A 21,272-nucleotide genomic window follows, 5' to 3' on the forward strand; every position below is an offset into this window, starting at 1 on the left:
GATCTCATAGTAAACACGCAGCCCAGAGCTCATTAAAAGTGTCTCTCAGAGGGCTTTGGAGGCAGCAGCAGAGTTGGACTCCGTCTGGCCCTTGTCCTCCCGGCTCCACACTAAACAGTCTAATTAGACTTAGATTTTTCTGAGCTCCCTATGATAACACTTCACCAAGACAACAGAAGAAAGTACAGCACGTCGGAGGCCTTAATCAGATGCTCGCTCTCCCTCTCTCACATCAATAATGTCAGTTTATTTGCTTGTTTCTTTAGCCACAGTGGAATTGTGATTGTGTTCAGGGGATTGAGCAATTTGATTGTTAGCATTTGTGGCTTTAAGATGTTTTCATGCTTGACAAATTGACAAATTGATGAAAAACGCATTACTTCTGGAAGGCCTTGCACACTTACATGTATATAAAGTGTTTTTTTACGTTAGATCCTTACGGCATATAAATTATGTCTCAAAGGGATGTTCCAAATAACAACCACAGCGTCCTAAACAAAGACTTTGATTGAAAAGTAAACGTGTGCCTTCATCCTGCAATCCTCTCACAGACCAGCAGGGGGCCAGTCCACTGGTCGCATAAAGAAGTCTGAAAGGTTTGTGATAAGATTGGCATACTTCGAAAAGGATTTATCAACTCAGGTAAGAATTTACATACAAGTAACTGTGTGTATCACTAAAATATCACAGTGCAATTCAGAGTGTAGTGGATTGAGTGACAACCATGTGGAGACCTGAAAAATGCTTCATGATGGTCCGAATGAGCAGCCAAATTACTCGAACAGTTATACAACTAAGTGATGTGGTCATGTACATGTATGCTGATGTACATTTTCTTTATATAAGTAGGAGTCTATTTTTAATGTTTCATTCTTGGTCATATAGGGGGAATCCTAAATCTTGTTTCGGGTTTATTATATACAGGAGGGATAAACCCGACTTGTACACCATCTACAGTAGTGTTCAACTGGCAGCCCACGGGCCACATGTGGCCCCCAGAAAGCGTCTTAGCCGGCCCCCATTACAACTCCAGATTGAAGGCAAAACTCCCCCGGGTGCACAAATATCGCTATCTTAAATTGTAGTTATAAAGTGTTGAAAGCTTTACCAAGATGAGCATAAAAATAATGTCAGCATCCAGTGTTCCAGTTTTATAATTAAGCAGCATCGATATGAAAATGTCAACATGCCTCTCTTTGTTCTAATTACGACTTCTTAGAGGAAGCACTTGAACTTCTCATGCCATGGCAACAAAAACATGTGACTTTAGACTCAAGAAAAGCAACAAAAACATGTGACTTTAGACTCAAGAAAAGCAACAAAAACATGTGACTTTAGACTCAAGAAAAACAACAAAAACATGTGACTTTAGACTCAAGAAAAGCAACAAAAACGTGACTTTAGACTCAAGAAAAGCAACAAAAACATGTGACTTTAGACTCAAGAAAAACAACAAAAACATGTGACTTTAGACTCAAGAAAAGCAACAAAAACATGTGACTTTAGACTCAAGAAAAGCAACAAAAACGTGACTTTAGACTCAAGAAAAGCAACAAAAACATGTGACTTTAGACTCAAGAAAAGCAACAAAAACATGACTTTAGACTCAAGAAAAGCAACAAAAACATGTGACTTTAGACTCAAGAAAAGCAACAAAAACGTGACTTTAGACTCAAGAAAAGCAACAAAAACGTGACTTTAGACTCAAGAAAAGCAACAAAAACGTGACTTTAGACTCAAGAAAAGCAACAAAAACGTGACTTTAGACTCAAGAAAAACAACAAATAAATGCAGGCTGAAGGAGTTCATCTCAGCCAGAACATTAACTCAGTGAGCGCTGGGACAAAGTCAGAGACGGTTTTCAATATTGGCCCTTATCAGACGAGCATTTACCATCTCGTATTTGTATTTTCATGCACAGCAGCTGTGACGAAGAACTGAAACCAGAGCTGAGAAAGATGAGGAGATAAAGAGGAGAGAGACGCAGGGGGAGAGCAAAAAAATTGAGTGATCAGCTAACAGGCTTTGTTGAAACAAAGCTTGCTGGGGGCATCGAAGGCGGCGGGGGGGGGAGAGGAGAGGAGGAAGGGGTGAAGAGCAGTTGGGGTAAAAAACAGACAATAAACACATTATCCCCAAAGGGAGAAACAGGAGAAATGAAGATGTGACAAGAATTCTGATACGTTGGCCTGAAAGCACTCCCAAGTTATCATGCAGCTGCACCGAGCATGTTCTCACAGCTGCACTACACGCCAACACACGCGGCTAACATACGTCGCGTGAGATTAAAAAGGGAAAGATGACATTTAGCTCAGCGCGTCTCGCAGTAGCCCGCGGTACATCGTTTCCCTGCAGCTCGCCGACATGCAGGATTACAGTGATTCGCCGTGATTAAGCAGCAGCCAGTGAAGTTCAAGCAGGTTTTTGTAATAGTTTAATTCATGGGCTTAAATGAGATTGTGGAGTGTGGTCGATTAAGCTCATTAGGCGTTTAAAAGAGGGCAGCCTTTTTTCTTGTATCCCTCTTTTGCCCGCAATCAGATCCGGGATGAAAATGGAAATGAACAAGGACGACAGGCTCCTGCCGTCCTGTCCCATGTGTGTTTGTGCGTGTGCCACCAGTCTTGTATTCATTCCCCATTTGAACTGTCGTAGTTTATTTCAGTCCACATACGAGCATATTTTTAAAGCACAATAATGCAACTTTAAAAAGGTAAAAGGGCAAGTTAATCAGCATCTTAAAAAGATGGTGTTTGGAGGTTTAATCAGAACAAATCCCAAATCATTAAACGTCAACTCTCCACACGTAGGAGTCGGCAATTAATTGAGTTTCAATTTCAAGTCCAACTTTGACTTCCCACGATCATGAAATCAAGATAATCAACATTAAACCGTTTGCTGCATGACGGGTTGTTTTCGTCATTTGCGGTCAATGTTTCAAAGTGTTGGTTGTTATATTTTGGCCACAAGAATACATCTCCAACATATTTACATTTTTTCTAAATCATTTATTTCTTTTTTTTCCAATTGTTAAAGGCACAGTATATCAATTCAACCACCAGGACAATATTAAAATATGGCGCCTAGGCTGGAGGGGAATCATGGGAGTGATTCTCTCTGCTACTCCCCCGCCGCACAGACGATGCATCGGATCGTATAATGAGTTTTCATCACAGCAGCTCATACGACAACAGTACTGCAGCTTTCAGAAGCAGCTCACGCTTCCTTCTGCAAAGGTGCTTGACTTAACATCCAGTGTTTCCATGACAACGATAAACATGTTGGGTTTCTCATTTTGGGCTGCCGCGACAAGACACATACCGTTTTGATAACTGTAAGGAATATTTGAGGTAATGTAAGCGCTCAACAAAAAAAGTAAAACATAGATTGACTCTTTTAACTTTATCTAATTTTAAATATTTGAATGTAAACTTTCTACATATTAGTCCTTTTAAGTGCTTGGAGTGTTTAAGTTCGATAAATTCATGTGATCAGGATGTTGTAAAAATCAATGAGTCACTGTGTTTAGTGATCATGGATTCAGCATCAATTAAAAATCAATCTGGATGACGATGACATCGAGCAACTCGACCGTACGGTCTCATAAAAATCAGCATGGCCTCCCTTCCTGTGTTCTTTGATGAGAGCCTCTTCACTCGTCTGCATAGCAACACCTCTGCATAACAACGCGACAGCCCCCACTGTCTTATTACTAAATTTACATGCATTATCAAAAGTAATCACAGCCACGTTTCTCAGATAAACCTTTGTGCAAACACGTCTCGGTGAACATATTGTGTTTGTCGTCGTGCTCCCACGCCACAGCTGTGCAACACAGACTCTGCTTTAATGTGACATTACCTCTGCGCTGGGGATTTATTAGGACGTTTATCACTGCTAATGAATGGAGATAATCAAGGCGACCGGCAGACTTGATCGTTTTATTGTTCCGTCATCATCAAACAGGAATCATTTGCTTGAATGGCTATGCAGATGTGTTGACATGTTTCCCAGCCATTTAAAGGACATCCATCATCCTGGATTCTCCTTCTTATTCAGCTTTTTTTTTACAACCTCTATGACTATCTTACATCCCTAATTTATGACCCCCAACTCTGGGGTATGACACTGTGCCACTGTGGTCAACACCTAAAGCACGATGACATCACTACTCTCCAGTGGTTAAAAAGTTCAATATTTTAACAAGTCAATAAGGCTGAACGATTTTAGGAAAAGATTGAATTGCGATTTTTCTGGCAGAAATTGCGATTTCGATTTTGATCACGATTTGCTTGTGCAATGTTCTCAATGTACAGCAACATTTACAAACATGACAGGAAATTACATCATACCAGTTACAACTTTAAATGCCAGAACTCTAAATTAATAGAATGAAAACTAAAGTTAAGAATTGATTTCAGATTTATTTATGAAGAAGAAACACACAGACGGTGTGATGTTCTTGTTTTTCTGGTCTTAAGTGTTGATATATTTTGTGCCTTTGGGGTTGCCGTAGGTAACTTCACAGAAGTTATGCGACAAGTGAAGCCAACAATGTCTCCACATTTTCTTCTTGCCATACGGCAGAAACATTTGCCTGTGAGCGTCATTTCATGTTCAGGTCTTGCATTGTTTCTCTTGATTATGTTTAATAAGGTTACAACGTGAGATAACAATTGATACATTCGCGATGCTAACCGCTAGCATTCCTATTCAAGTTCTCATAGACGTTAGCATCAAGCTAGCAGACTTTTTGCTTGTTTAGCATATTGATGAGATGAATAAGTTATGTTTTGATGTCTGTTTAGTTTTACAGTGCTGGGTTAGCTCTCTGTCGAGCTGTGTATCAGGCTAAAGAAGTCACGCACACACGCGTGTGTGTAAATTGACACAACAGCTCCTGGGTCAGTCGGGAGAAGCACTGCCAAAAACCGTGGCTTTGGCGATCACGTGATCGCGTTTTTTGAAATTGCGATTTCGATCAGAAAACGATAAATCGATCAGCCTTACAAGTCAATCATCACAAGTCACTTATTCTTAAATCAGAAACACTATAACAAGACATTTGACTGATTCCTTCTGCGTCACACATTACTATGGTTCATCTTACAGGGACCGGCTCCTCCATAAACATATCTCGTTTAATTTTCCAGACAATTACTGAAGTAGGGTTCTGCCCTCGATGCTATTCAGAGGTGTGAAAGAGAAAAGAGCGCGTCAAAATAAAAATAAAAGTCTTGCTTCTTCTTCTCACCATCAGTGGTGAAATGGATAAATCATTCAGTGTGAGATTTGGGTTAGGGAGAAAAAATAAAGCAGAAGCGCTTCAAAAGAGTTGTTAGAAACTTCAGCAGTTCATTACGTCTGAGCGCTGGTGTTTGTAATAAATTATTTATTCAGCAAACCCAATTCACATGCTGCGCTGTTTACAGTATTTCTTTACAAGTGGTTCTGAAGTATGAAGATGTGCTTCAGGCGAGAAAAAAACATTTCATCATAGCATGTGAGATTCCTTCTATCTACCATAACAAGCGATTCAGACACGGAGCGCCACAGTGAGCTGAAGCTGAGGCTACCTGTTATTCTGCGTTCGTCAAGTAAAGAGGAAACAGGCCTTCATACTGACCACTGATCAAACCAGAGTCCGACCTGGATCTTCAATCCTCCAACACTATTTATGATGCTCTTTTACGTCCTTTGATGCATTTTAGTTCAAGTGCATGACACATACCTCTAACCACTTTAACATTTTAGTCCAAGGTTGGAATGAACTTAATGGGCGACTCTTCATCTGTGAATAAAACATGCAGAAAATATGAGAGTCCGGCCGATATGGGATTTTCAGGGCAGATAACGAAATCGATATGAAGAAAGATAATCTAGTACGGATAAATCGGCTGATATCTGTCTTTGATCTCTGTTGGATCTGGAGACATTTATTGTGTTGATCTCTCGCATGCAGTTATCAAACCCTAGTGGAAAAGAAAAGCAGTTGAACCAAGTGAAGGTGGTCACTGACCTGGAAAGTAACCGTTCATGCACGTGCGTCACAGCTCGACATTCCGGAGAGTGATCCTTAAAGCGCCCTCTGCTGGTGAAAGATAACTGCCAGTGTTATGCAAAGAATGAACAGCGCATAGCTGCACTAAAATCAGCCATTACGACAGTCACTTGATGTGCTAGTATTGGCCGATGTTATGGGCTGGTCCAATAATCTGTCAGGCTCTAATTGTGAAGAAAGAGGCTCCGTGGAAACACGGCACAAATCGTCTTGGCGAAGTGTAAGATTCTTTCTGACTCTCCATCTGACACGGTTGTGATTTTCAGTCCCAGTGCTCCAGTGTCAGCAAATAAACTGGCACCCCAGTTCACACAAAGGAGTGTGTTTGTCTTGACATGAGGTGTGTTCAGGAGCAAATCTGAACTGGTCCTATCTTAAGGACGCAGAGAGGGACTTAGACCCACTAAAACCTGGTCTAAAGTGAAGAATCCCTGGTGCAGTGTGTTCCTGGTGCACACATCAACACACTTCCACTGAGCTTGTTCCACACACACGACGCTCAGCTACTCCATAGTTCAATATTAGTGCAGCTGGTGATACATTCAAAATGAGTTTTAATGAGGCAGAGGGCTGAGAGAGGGCGACCCGCAACACCAAGCTCTCCGCGCTCCGATGGGGCTCGCTCCAATACACTTCCTGTCTCACACACACAAACACACTCTCATGCAACACAGCGGATTTATAATCATTTTTATATATAACTACTTGTGCCACCGACAATCATGCTCACAGATGTTATTACACACTGTCCAGAGTTAACTTTTTAAATGTGCACAGCTTCAAACAGTGTTTATGCATATTAAAGCAAATACACCTCAAGAGGGAGCTCTTAGTCGGCTCCCTCATTCTGACGCAATAGAATCAAAACCAGACTCGCCAAATACATTTTATCATACAGGGAATCTGACGTGGTGTTTTGGTGTAAAACAATTAGCAAAAGATTAAAAAAAATAAAATAAAATAAAAAGTTGAGTCTGACTGATCGGCCAGTGGATAAGATCGGCCGATCAGTTTATCAAGTGACTATCAGCACATTTTATCACAGCTATGCGCCGATATGGCTTCATTTATTCACCCCTTAAATAGCATTTGATTTGAGCTTCATGCACAATTACTTTCCAGTTTAGTGACCATCTCGTCTTCATTGTAAATCAAAAATAGATATCAGAAAGATGTCGGCAAATATAGAAAAAATCTCGTCTTCAGTCGGGCCTTTAAATATAGAAAGGTGCTAGAAAACAGCAGCGCTCGTTCTGACATAAGAAGGAAAGAAAAGCTGTAACTCTTTAACTTTTTTATAAAGGATGTCATTTCTTAAAATTCAGTCAAAGTCACAGTTAATGTTGGTGAATGGATAGTGAGCTGTGCACCCAATCATTGTTGATTAAAAAAAACGATTCTTGATCCCGTCTGTCTCCTCTGAATCCTCCTCCTGTCCTTCATCGCCCAGCGGCAATGCAACTGTCTCTGTTACTAAAGGGCCGCGTTGCGAGGCTTGTTGAAACCGAGAAGAGATGACTGATGTAAAAAAATATAGAAATATATATATATAGAAGCTTGATTCATTTCTTTCCTCTCATCCTACAGCTGCTGGAAGAGATGGAGCGATGGAAGGACTCGTGTTGTAATTACCTCTAATTACCTCGCCTAAAAACAGACGCATATCACACATCTGCACACGAGCAGATACACAACCTACGGTATGTAATCACGCTGCAAACATCACCCAGTGCTCGGCATGAACACGGTGTAATGATAGAGTCTTAACAATAATTGTTTCTCCACTTTCTTCTTCTGATGTCCCCCCCTGCACTTAGGACTATTTATGAGGCGTGCTTTGATTCTTACGTCGAGGTAAAATGTGAAATGATTCTCTCTCTCTCTCTCTCTCCTTGTGTGTTTTTGCAGACGGGGGAGGTTAAGCAAATAGCCTCACGAGATGTTCAAAATGTTTCTGTTTTTCAAAGCCCACCAGAGACCCTTGTGTTTGTGTAACCATCTTTTTCTCGCCGCTTCTCTCCACTTATTCATATTCCTATCACTCACACAAATGCAAACACACTCAGGCAGTCACACACGCTGGTGAAAACTCGAGGGCGCACACACACACACACACACACACACACACAGACTTGAGCAAGCTCTGCCAATAGCTCCAGGAAAGCAGCATATTTGCACAGACGAAAACTATTTTGACTTTTTTCCTCGAGTCTGTTAATTTGACTGATTGCATCGTCTACAGAAAAATAAATCTTGAACAAGGATTGCTTGTGAAGTCATTGGACTCGACATGATTCTCTTTACATTTATTTCAAATGACGTCTTTTCACAGGTGAATACTAAGCAGTTTTTAGGGGTTTTTTTCTGAGTAAACAGGGTAACTGATAGGATAAGTTTGTCAGGATTTCATCAAGATGTGTTCAGAACACAAACTATGCATTATCAGGTTTTGTTTTCAAAATCAAAACCAAGCGATTCATCGCCGTCCTCCGGTACAGAGCGTGTCCATCGAGACATGAGCCAGGTCATGTACCAGCCTGTAAACATGTTTGTTTCAGCTTTATGTTTTTGAAGGGGTGCGGATGTGACTTCCGGGGATCCTGCAGCCAGCCTCTAGTGGACACTGAAGGAACTGCAGGATTTTAAACCTCCTCATTGGCTTCCTTTTTTTTTAACACCAGCGGTTGCAGTCTGAACATAAAAATATAAATGCATATGTAGACAGCTACGAGTGTCAAGAAATATTTTGAAATTTTCTACATTTTAATTTGTTTTGGAGAAATTGGTTAATTGGCTCGTTATTCAGAGAACCTGATAATACAAGCCAGCCTTTTAGTTTTGTAGGGCTGAGAAGGATTCAAATATGCTGCAAGAAATGTTGTCACAAAAAAAACATCTATCCAAAGTAGGAACTGGAAAACAGACTCAAACTAAAGCACAAAATCAACAACTCACAAATACGACGCAAAGTCTAGACCCACACTAACACACCTACACCTCGCTCGCAGGTGGAATCAAACCACAGACATCAAACCAGAGTTTTGAAGTCATCCTAACCGGAGGCTGTTGCCCTGGCAACCTTGTCTTTGAGGAGGAAAACTCCTGCCAAGGATCCTGAAACAAGGTGGAAAATCACTCCGAGCAAAATCAATGCAGCGTCTGCGGTGCTGCATTGAAGTGACAGTATTATACAGCAGAACATCTCTGCGTGCTCGCTGTGAAATTAGTGCTGCGATTTTTTTTTTAAAGCGGGCATATTTGATGTCCCGGCACTGCGGCGGTCTTCAATGTGTTGTAATTATTAAAGGATAGGAAAGAAAGTGATGGGGTATCTTAAAACCTGAAGCTGTGTTCCCCTCTGTGGGTCTGGAGAAATCGATGATGCCTGTCGATAAACTCAAAAATGCAGCGGCTGGCAACGGTAAACAAGGATTATTTTATGAGGTTCTGACAGTCTGACATTGGAAATGCAACCAGACATCATGTTCAAAGTTTCATAATTTCCTTGTATGCTTGTTTGTTTTTCATGTTTAACATTTAATAACTCTTTAAATCTTCAACGATAAAACCAATCCAGTGATTAGAAAGTAATCCATGTGTTTGTGTCCTCCAGGCGGACACAGATAAGCCAGCTGTCCCTGTCCCGCCTGCAGCTGGTCCACTGTGCCCCAGGCAGCGGACTCGCTCCAGGAAGAGGGAGCCAACATGTCCGGGCATCTTCTCACTGCGTTGTGTTGATTTACTTCAAGCCCCCTCCACATGTCCGGACACTTCCTGTCTCATGTCTAAAGCTTAAAGGGGATTGTGCTTTTGTAGTCAAGGCCTCGAAGCTGTTAAACCTAAACTGTTTCTTCCCAGGTCTGCCTCCTCTTTGAGCTTTGAGTGTTGGCTCCTGAAGAGGCGGTTTCTCTCAGGTATTGTTTTTGTTTGTATACATCGTACAGCTGCTGTTTTAAAATGTGCTTTATAAAGAAATATTAGAGATGCATAGATTATTAAACTCCAGGCTGATGGCGATGTTTAAAATAACAACTGAGCCGACTGCCGATGTTGATGTTTTTTTGGCATAAGACTCAAACAACGTCAATCTTTTCTGTCATGTTTCACCACGAAGACAAAACCGAGTTTTGACTTCATCAATTAAAAACGTCTCTGAATCAGAAGTTAGGTGGACTGGTATTTAGGCTCTAGTCGGACGACGCGGCTGGCCCAGGTTCAAATCCGTCCTGTAGCTTCTTCCCTGCACGTCATTCTTCTCTCGCTCGCTCTCTCTCTCTCTCTCTCTCTCTCTCCCTCTCTCTCTCTCTGTATCAGTGAAGGTTTGTGACATCTGTTCATGCCACTTTCTGTCAACAAGGCCGACATCAGCTGATACCGATGTTAAGCCGATGCATCCTGACTAATCAGCCCTGATGTCTCTTCTCCTTTATTAGCTGATGAAGCTAATCATTAGCTGATGAAGCTAATAAAGCATCCAGTGACCAAATGTCGGAAGGTTTCATCTGATCAGACGCTGTTTAAGAGATGCTGACATTTTTCAATGAATGTTTTATTTTGCAGAGATCAGATTGAAGATCATTAAATTTAAGGAGCAGGAACGACTTTGTTAGCGTTTCCATTTTAAACGCTAAATTAAACACCTTCAGACTTCAGGTGCACACTGCACAAACCTTTCTGTCAGACTGGAGAAAAAAAAACAAGATCAAAACAAAACGGCAAAAAGAAATAACTGAAAAAGTTTGAAAAAAACCCACATTGAATAAATGCAGTTTGATGAAACAGCAGCAACAAATGTATAATGGATGTAACTCCACAGCCGGCTGTTCTCTGTTTTATAATTAATGCAGGGATGAAATTAAAGCACGTTCAGGACAATATGCACAGAGGATTTTTTTTTCTAATGATGATGGAGAAAGAGATGCTTATTTTTGGTTTCCTGAAAAATAAATGTTTTATTTTTATATATATATATTTTTTTTAAAGAATTTGACGACTTTACTTCATGCCCCACTTTTTCTTTCTCGTCATATTTATTTCGTGGCGTTTTCGTTTAAGGTCAACACGACGTGGCTGAATGCATGACGCTGCCTTCGCTGATTTAGGGAAGCGTTGATTGATTTGTATGAGCAGTTCGACTCAGAAGAAGAAGCTTCCCAGAAAATCCCCCGGAGTGTCCACTCCAGCCGTCCTCCTGAAGGACTAACCATCGGTCCTGAGGTGACAGGGCCTTCTGACTCCCCCCACACTCCTTTCCTTTAAGAAACACCTCAAAAATCCCCTCCTCAACACCGACTCCCCTCCTCACTCTGCTTCTTCCCTGTACTGTTTGTCTTGTTGTTGTCATCAAACCTCTGATAGGCGGCTTCATGTATCAGCTGATGGACCTTTGTTGTCTTCATCTGATTCCCTCATCGCTGTCCGGCTGCTTTCAATACGAGTCATAACTGTGCAAGGAAATGAAGGGTTCAGAGAGTTCCCTTTCCTGCGGAGCGGCGTACTAATCGACGGCCTCGCCTGCACGTCTCCCACGTTGAAAAGCCGCCGTCTTGCACGAACACTCGCACACACTTTGAGATGTTTGAACTCTTTTGTTTCTTCTGACGTTTGAGTCCTCTGAACACACCACGACAGAAAGACGACTCAGCTTTTCATCAATTCTCCACACACACACACACATGCACACAGAGACACACACACACACACACAGAGACACAAGCAGATCCAGCTTGTTTCCTGCTGTATATTGCGTCTGCCCTTATCTTTAATATCATGACACTCAGAGGTAAAATGGCAGCTTCTTCCTCAATATTCATCTCTCTGCGAGCTGCTCCGAGCTGTATGTTTGCATCAGTCCTAAACTCAGATTTCTTGTCATACCTGCTTTTTAAGAGAACAGGGTTCATACGATCGCGCTCTTATTTCTGCCGCCTGACTCCGACATGTTCAGCACAGCTACTTCCTGCTGGGAATAAGAAACGTAACCCTGACACACTCCGAACACGAGAAGAAAAAAAAAAAAAGTAGAAAGAGTTAAAGGATGAAAGGAAGTTTCTTCCTGCTTCCTCCCTCCGGTAAACTTCTGCTGTGTTTCAACGGGGAAATCCTTCAGTCTACACAACAGATGGCAGCGATTGTCTTTTTTTTTTTTTTTCCATTTCCCACCCAAACCGTGATGGCGTTGTGTTTGCATGTGTGTGAGTCTGTTTACTCGAGGATGAAACGCGGGGATGGAGGGCAGGGAAGAGGTGGCGTTGCATCCCATGAGGGACTGCGAGGAGGCATCGTGGGCCACGGCGCGGGGCCGTCCCCGCAGTCTGTCCGTCTAGCACCCCACCTGCCTGGTCCGAGCGTCCATCTGCCCATCGCACATAAGCCCACTCCATCCAGCACCGCCGCTTTAACAATACATTACACTGTTCAGCCCACTGATTAGCACTTCTTTAAACACAGTCTTCTGCCTCGGACAAAGAAGTGTTGCATCACAAGACAGACACTTGCAGCTGAAATGAAATTCAACACAAATGGTGAAACAGCAGGAAGACGTGTTGGTATCGCTCGGCTGCCAAGGTATCTCAAAGCACATCGTTTTAAACCATGGGTGTTTCTGTGGTCCTTGAATTTAGCTTCCACTCCCACGTTCCATGCAAGGCCGCCAGATTTCACTGCCACGCTGAAATGTCCTTTTTGGTCTTGAAGAACGACATGAATGAACCCAACTTTTTAAGGCCACGCTTTGCATGGGGTCAAATTCTGCACCGGCCCCACTGACAGTCAACAGGGATGGGTTTCATAGACCGTGTTTGACGCACAAATCCTCTACAGGAGGAGCCAAAATCTCCACTCTCAACTGGAGCAGCTGATGGGGTCGTGATCAGCGGGCACGCCTCACTGAATTGATCGGCCAAGGTTTTGACTGAATGCTAAAATAGGATGTGAAGCGATTTGTGCTCCTGTGATTCCTCGGCAGATGGAGCATTTTGGCAGAAAATAAGTTCTGTTTGTGAACAAAGACTTTTTTATAAGATGACACTTTGTTTAAAAGATAGTCTCGCACGCTTCTCCCGTCTGTTTAACACTTGATGAAAGAGTGAAATTTAAGAATAACGCTGAAATTACAGTGAGATTTAGATTAGCCTCGAAAATGAAATAAAAAGCACAGCGTCCATTACTTGAAGAAATCCAGGATGTTTGGGGTTAAAACGGTTCTGTTCGACGGTGTTAATCAGATGTGCTTTTGTGTTGTGATGCTGTTACACACTCTGAAACCGATGCTGTAATAATGTGAAACACCAACCCGTGATTAGACTGGAAGCGGCCCCGGAGAGGTTAGACAGACACTTTTCTGTGTTTTCTACGCACACATCAGCCCCCAAACGCTCTGACCTTGTCAACTGATGAGCGTGGTGGGCGGACGCCTCGGGAGTCTTGTTTGCAGCAGGAGGAGAAAAAAAAAAAAAATCTCCAATCAGACGCAGTAAGCACACAGAGAGTCTCCGGGCGGCCGCAGCCGTCACACTTCATAAAAGGAGACGTTGAATAAATGCAACAGACGGAAAAGGGGGAAAAAAAGTTTTTGTTAAGTGGAATAGAAGCCGAGCTACGTTGACTTTTGCTGTCTGAATATCTGAACACATCTTTCACACTCGGTTCAATAAGTAAACTAATGCATGCAATGAGCTGCAGTCTGTGTCGCTGGAGTTCATATTCTCGCTTTTTTTTTCAACAACGTGTCATCACACGTGGGCGAAACAACAATTTGTGCTTTTGACCTGTTGTAACATTAAAAACAGGAACTTTATCGTCGTGAAGAAACGTCAATGCAAGAACAGCAACTTTTGAAAATCTAAAAATAAACTCCGTAGTCTAGTATTCAAGTCAAGACCACACTAACCGAGACCGAGACATGACTACATAGAACTCTATGGGAAAAGGAGCCAACGTCTCACTCGATTAAATCACCCCGGGAAACATCTTTGATAAAAAAGTTGACAGTTTCAATAAGCAGTTTTATGTCCTAGTTTTGGTCATCTAAATAAAAAAATAAAAATAAAATCAGTTCACACTTGAAGCCATGTATCCGTCCCTCATGTCAAATACAGTATTTTATTTCCCGTCACATTTAAAGCGCTCTTACATTTGGCAAATCGGTGACTTTCAGTTGAATTCCTCCGCACAGATATCCAATAACTTCCAATCATATCAAAAGATTGTCCTCGCAGATGTTCTCTGGCCTCTCGGCGCTCTCTCTCTCTCTCTTTTATTCTGTTTTCACTGGTACAGGTCTGTTTGGCTGGCAGCAGGCAGGAAAACAAACCTGAGTGGGCCGAGGAGAAGGGAAGGGGGCAGAGGCCAAGGCAGAGCAGAGCTGATCCCAGAACAGCCGCTGCCAAGGTGTACACACAGAGAGAGGGATGGGAGCAGTCAATGTAAACATAGAAAGATTATGGTGCTTTGACACGGATCCCTCCCCATCTGATCCACATCCTGGAGCCTTAACTTTCTGGAGCACTGACTGGAGGAACAAAAATAATAAATCCTTAAAGTTTCTCTTTTCTTTTTTTGGCAGTACTCGTGTAACTCTGAGAGTATTCGATTTTTGGGAGAGCTGCTGAGATTGTAAACTTAGAAAAGTTAAAAAATAAATAAATAAAAAAGAGTGACGAAGACTTCTTGGTAAATCGAAGCGTTTTGAAGAAGACGCAGTGCGGCTACAACTTTATTAAATTAACCTTCTGTGATTTGTGTGCTCCTTTTTTCTGGTTCCTCCTTAATCCCATATTTTGTCCTTCTCTGGGATCACCGGACTCCATTTTCGGTGCGGCTGAAGCATAAGAGTCCGTCTACAAGCTTATGAAAGTGTCCGTACCAGGAAGTTGATTTCCATAAAAAAAACAACCTTACAGTCTTAGTGAATAACACAATTGATGCTCCACAGCACACGTTGATGCTCTGTGATATTTATGGTCTCGATCCCTGAATGTCTCGGTCTCTGAGCACGTCGGTCTCCGGTATGTCTTGGTCTCTGTTCGTGTGGTCTTGACTACAACACGCTTCCTTCTCCTAATCATCGGTTATCGGGAAACTTTGCGATTATTTCTGAGCCCACAGCTGGAATAAGAGCTGCTGATGGTGAAACATATAGAGTCGCCTCTGACGGGCACATCTGCTCGAGACAGGACGCTAAACACGGGAGAGAGAGGGAGCTCGATCACCCTAAATCTGTGATCACACACCGAGATGTCATACAAAAAAACCCTCTTTTTAATAAAGTGATAAAGTCCAATAAAAGCATAAAAACAGACTGTTTACACAATCCTCCTGGAGTGGATTTTTTCATGTCCTTGTCATTCTCTGTAACACTGAAGCTGGAGGACAGCTCAACTATACATGCATACTTTAAGCGCGCACATACACACACACACGCACACACGCACGTACGGGCGATGGCACTGAACTTGACATCAGAGACTGCGGAGCATTCTCATATTCATAAGAATGAAAAATGAATGAGCGCTGCACGCATGAACACGATGGCACAGTTTCACATTCAAATAAATTAAACATTCATATTTACATTTGCAACAAAGTGGATATTGCAGTTCAAGCTAACGTTGAATATTGTATAAAGGGCATTTTCATTCAGGCACACATGGATTCTGTTTGAACACGATGGAGGCTACGACGCCTCGAACAAAAGGCCAGACATGCTGGACGTTAGGTAAGGTGAAAAAAAACCTGCAACCTGCAGACGATCTTATTAATGAAACATCTTCTGTACGACGTCTTTCTCTCCTCGTGATTTTGAGCGACAGACGCCGCAGTTATTCCCGTGTCTAAGTCTTTTTATGGACGACGGCACAGAACATTTAAGAGTTTGTAAAGTTAGTCTGCTGCTTGTGCTCGATGGTGCTTAATGATGCTGTGTTGTCGTTGGTAACTGACTGTTGGGAACGTGAGTGGAGAGGAGTTAGACGCAATAATAATAATAATACATTTCATTTGAGGGCCTTTCAAAAAACCCAAGGACACCTTACATGCAAGGTTTTAAAAAGACAATAAAGCATAAACGGAGAAAGGAGAGATTGAAAGATTTACATAATAAAAACAGGAGTGGACTGGATGGAAATCAGAGGGAGGAGGCTTGTTTGAACAGACGGGTTTTGAGACGCGATTTAAAGATTGCTAGAGAATCAGTGTTAGGGATGTCGGGTGGGAGGGGCGAGTGGCTGAAGGATCTGGACCCCATGGTGGTCATGCGGGCTGCTGGAGGAGAGCAGAGGTGTTTGTTTTAGTCTGATTCTGGTGCTCATGGGCGACATCTACTGGTTTAAAATGTCACACATTCTTCTTTTAAAGAGGACGTATTCTCCTCCTTTTCAAACAGTCTAAATGAACCTCTGTGTTTCTGTGCGTTGGTGCAAATATAACATGAATCAAGCAGCAGAGGAGGTTTGTGACCCTGTCGAAACCAGCTCTCTCTGAACGCTCCGTTTTGGTGTGTGTGTCTCTTTAAATGCAAAGAGATGTCCCCTGATGTTTTCCCAGCAGACATCACTCCTCTGTAGAGAGAATAAAAATGGCGGACCTGCACAAAAGTTTTGCCCTTGGCTGAAGGTGGAGTCCATGGGTGGAGATACCAGGGGAGGGGATTTACTAACCAGAATCAAAGCATTTCGTCTCTTCTGCTGACCAGACAAGGGGACTAGATGAATTTATTTCAAATTTTGTGGGTCAATAGACACTCAGGTTGCCCAAATAAATGTTCAAAAACAATGTTAAAGTGGATTTTTTAAAATAATATTCCCCCTTTAAAATACGATAACTCATCATTTACACAAGTAAATTAATTCTTAAAAAAAAACATATTTATAATGTTTCACAATGCTTGGCGCTGCATGGTGTTCAGCCCTTCATCACGACTACTTCTGCTGCAGCAACAAAAGGGAAGTAAATATATGAGCAATGCTATCTGATGTTTAGCAGAGGAAACACGGCCTGGAACACAGAGTGCGCAGTGCGTGACACTCAGGTGTTTGGATAGAGGAGGCGGCCTCTCCAGCTCTCGGCAACACATGAGACGTTAATGTACTGTGGGGGAGGGAGACTTTGTATTCAATAGCTAATGATGGAGAGGAAAATGGAGAATAATGCATGCGTTATTCAGCCGCGACTCAAAAAGTAAGAAACTAAAAGGATATTGCTGCCCTTAAAGCCCGCTAAAAAATCGATCGACAACACCCTGGGAAAGAAAAAGGTCCTTCACGTTAAGGCCTTTGTTTTCCCACAAAGTGAAAAACCAATTTCCTGCTACAAGTGCTTTGTGTCCTCAAAACAAAGCGGATATTATTGACCTCTTTGCCCTCAGACCAGATGAAACAAATCATATCCCTCACTCCGCACCTATCGACAAAATTTGCTCAGAAGCAAGACCCTCGATTGATTTCAACTTTCAGAACACAATCCGCTAACTCCAGATTTCATTTCTTATTTCCTATTTGATCATTTCCCTCATTGTTTTTCTTCTTTATTTGGTCTAAAAGATCAGTGTTGCTCTCTGTGCCTGACATGTGGCGTGGAGTGCAGACTGAGCGGTGAACAGACTTCGACTTGTATCTTTTCTCGTTTTCTGAGTACTCAAAGCGCTTTTACGACGCAGCTCACATCGACACATTCACACTGACGGCTATTTGCCTCCCATTCGTACACATCTACATGCTAACCATGAAGCAAGTGTCAACACTTTGCACCGCGGGCTAAAAAGTGAAGGGAGGCAGGTGCAAAGCTTTCGGTTTGCCAGCTCAGATTTTGGGGGGAAATGACAGAACAAAGGGCGAGTGGAGGGAGAGAGCAGATCAATAGATCAGATAGATTAGAGTAGATCAGCTCATCGGGGAACTATCGGTTGATTTGCAAAACGAGACGTTTAGCAACTTCTGCAGACTCATCCTGGGATTAATCCAAGGTATGTTTCCCTCATGATTTCAAACTTTGCCAACGTTTCATCGTGGTATAGCATAAAATCATCATCATTGGTCAACTGTGAAGGTTAAATCAATCTGGACTTTGAAATGTTGTTCAAGAACAAATTTAGACACAAAGAGATTTAAAAGAATTTCATATCAAAGGAAACATTTTAAAAATCACAGCTTATGATGAATGCATTTAAAGTAAAGTATTTGAGACTACAAGGCATTTTCATTCTCAGATTTGTGTAAGTATGTACATGTTCTGTGTGATGGAGGAAGCATTTATCGTGCCTCCAGCTCTCCCAGCGAGTCCTAGAATATCACCTCCTGTCTGTCAGACATCAGCCGGGGCCACACACTGACAGTGATTGAAACTAAATTGCACATCCATTGCAGGTTGGCAGTGCATTAGGCTGCAAATGAGGCTTTGAAAATTTCCTCTTTTTTTGACACGGTGAGTGGCAACAATTCTGCCTCGACATCATCTTAATATTTTCCCTCCTCTAGTGCTTTCTTAATGGCCCTACTTAAATAAGACCTTGTGCTGCTTTGCCACGCTGAGAGTTGCGGCGGTGACTGACAGAAAAGAGCTCTTATGTCGGCCGTCACTGCTGAAGTTTTCTGTCCTGTGAAGAGGTAAACTGCAAAGTAAAAGAGCCCAGCTGGATTTTTCCCCTATAATTCTTTTTTGGGGTGTTGACAAATATGATGAAAACATGGCGGGTATTATCCCTGAGCCCACCTGAGTTTTTTTTTTTTTTTTCGTTTGAATTATGAGTGTGATTTTGTCCGCTACATCAAGTGTGATGCGATGTTGGCGGTCTGAGTCACACACAGGATGTCATCACTTTGTTTGGAGGAAACATCACTCTGACACCTCGAGAAAAGAGTGGCGGCGTGCTGCTGGTCTCCGGAGAGACGTTTTTCCTGGCAAACAGGGATACTGTCAAAATGTATGCGAGCACACGCACGCACACACACACACACACACACACACACACACGCTGGTGGACAATTTTGAGCCTCCAGTCGGGCGGGCGGGCGGACAAGCACACACAAAAGGATTTAAGAGTAAGGCGAGATTGCAGGGTCGAGGCAACACTTTCACACCTCTCAGTCTCCCTCACTCCTCTGGATATGACGGCGCCCGGTGGGAGAGCGGTGTGAAGGACAGGAGAGGGGGGACGCTGCAAATGTGCGTGATCACGAGTGTGGGAAGATGCATGACAGGGGGAATTTGAGACACTTGAAATTATTGATGGAGGGGTGAACTGAAGGGGTGTTGGAATGAATCGTTTCTGTGATGGGTCCCAACGCGGACGATGACAAATTCTGCATCGGTGCGGTGACGGACCATAATGGATTATTGCACGCTGAAGTTGCTTATAGATTTTTCAGCTGTTGTGAAATCTCCTGAAACTTCTGAAGAACTCCTAAAGTTCAAAGGAGAGGGAGCTGCATGGGTTGGAGTTCCTCCTCCCAGCCGTCTGCAGTCAGCTGAGGTGAGACCGCAGCGGGGTGAAATTTAACTCCAGCAAGTGGGAGGGGCCTGTGACGTTTATTCCCTGTGCACGACTGTAGACCATTTGTACACGTTTTTGTTCCCCAGCATATTGGGATTATTTCAAATGACATATAGTCTAGCATAAGAGCTCATTATTATGCTCACTGCAGCGTCTAAAAGCCGACTCCGTCGCTAAATCGGCCGAGAAGTCAGAAGACGACATTCACCTCACCGGCCTCGTTTCCTGTCTCCAAGATTTTCTGTGTGCAACTCGTGGATGTGTTCATAAAATTCTTGTGCACTCACATATTCGCACGGTGTTATTTGCCAGGTATCAGCAGTTCGGTGTTTAACACCTTTATGCCGGCGTCGCCTCGGAGCCTCTCCGCGCCTCCACAAGACGCCACTTTGGTCGACGGGCTGAAAATGGAGTTGACTCCAGCTGAGTCTCCCTGAGAGAACACACCTCGGGCCTGCGGGGAGTATATCTCAACACTCCACATGAATAATAGCAGCACTGTAGTGAGGGGAATGTTTTTCCTACACGGCTCTCTGAAGACCCTGGCAGCTGACCGCGGGCGCACAATCCTTTAAAAATAAGACGGTGACCTTTACAAATAGAGGTGGACCTGGGTCAGGACTGCTGCTCTCCATCTGTGAATCGCTATACGGGAAACATGTATTTATGCCACGAATGGCTCCGGAGGCACACTAAATGGGTTCAAATGCTTCTCTGCTTTTCATCATTTTCTATTTTCCAGGCGGTTTTTGTGGAGAGGGGAGGGGCGGGCGGGCGGGCGGGCAGGCGGCAAAGAGAGTTTGATGACACAGCCTCAAACTTTTCATAACGTAAACACCGGATGATGAGAAACACTCGAGTAGTGCCTGAATATCATAAGCCGCCTTCTACAGAGCGTGAAGCTGAATAGCTTTGATAAATATCTGCCTGATACTGAAGCTGCCGCTCAACAGGAAAGCAACAGTGTCGAAGGATTTCTAAAAAATAAAAAAAACGTTCACTAAATGCATCCAGCTGTGGTCGTTGACTTTAAAGTGAATAAAGGATTGTTAAGTCTAACATCGATATTCATATAACCCAGCCATCAGCATCGAATCAAGTGGAAACACGTGTCTGCAGTCCATATATCGTGTTGAAATCTTTTTCTTCAGAAAATCTGGAATTTCAGGCTTCAGTTTTTAGTGTGATCAACTGGAACGTCCAGATTCCCCCCTGTGGATGAACAAAGCATTTCCAATTCTGATTCTGATTAACAACCTCTCTGTATTAGTCTGGGATTTTCACTTTGTCCATTTCGATGTCAACCAATCATCTTTCTTCACAGGCAAAAAAACAAAACAGATTAAATCCCTTTTGTTTCTTTTAAACGTGTGTGACTACTCTAACACCTGATTTCCACAAACGCCACGGCGCACGCCACAGTCCGTCGGCGCCACACACGTGATCGTTTTATCATTTATCAGTCCATCTATCCGTCTTTCCACATCCATGACTCTCCAACCTGATTTGGCTGCAGAGCGTGTCTTACACCTCACCATTGTAAAACCAGAAGCTGGTGCTGGTGTCCTGCCAACAAAGCACTCCATGCCTTTTAAATGTATCGTTACAGCGAGGACGGCAGGAAGAAGAAAAAGGAGGACAACACCAGCAGCGACAGTAACACGTCCTTATTTCCATCCCCTCCAGATGTTTCATTCCTAATCCCTTTTCTCTCTCACTCAC

The 21,272-nt window shown here is 42.9% G+C and overlaps 1 protein-coding gene across 13 annotated transcripts in view; it reads right to left on the bottom strand.

Moving 5' to 3' along the window:
• The window catches only part of LOC306833650 (uncharacterized protein), a 152,653-nt gene that overhangs the window by 107,027 nt on the left and 24,354 nt on the right, over window positions 1-21,272 (bottom strand). For all 13 annotated transcript variants that reach the window (XR_013780392.1, XR_013780393.1, XR_013780394.1 and 10 more), the window contains exon 2: window positions 6,020-6,091. Coding sequence is in view for 7 of the 13 variants with exons in the window: in XM_079359054.1 (XP_079215180.1) it covers window positions 6,020-6,091 (72 nt within the window). In the remaining 6 variants the exon portion in view is untranslated. The remainder of the gene's footprint in view (window positions 1-6,019; window positions 6,092-21,272) is intronic.

The sequence above is a fragment of the Symphodus melops genome (assembly GCF_947650265.1).
Source record: "Symphodus melops genome assembly, chromosome: 13".
Lineage (NCBI taxonomy): Eukaryota > Metazoa > Chordata > Actinopteri > Labriformes > Labridae > Symphodus > Symphodus melops.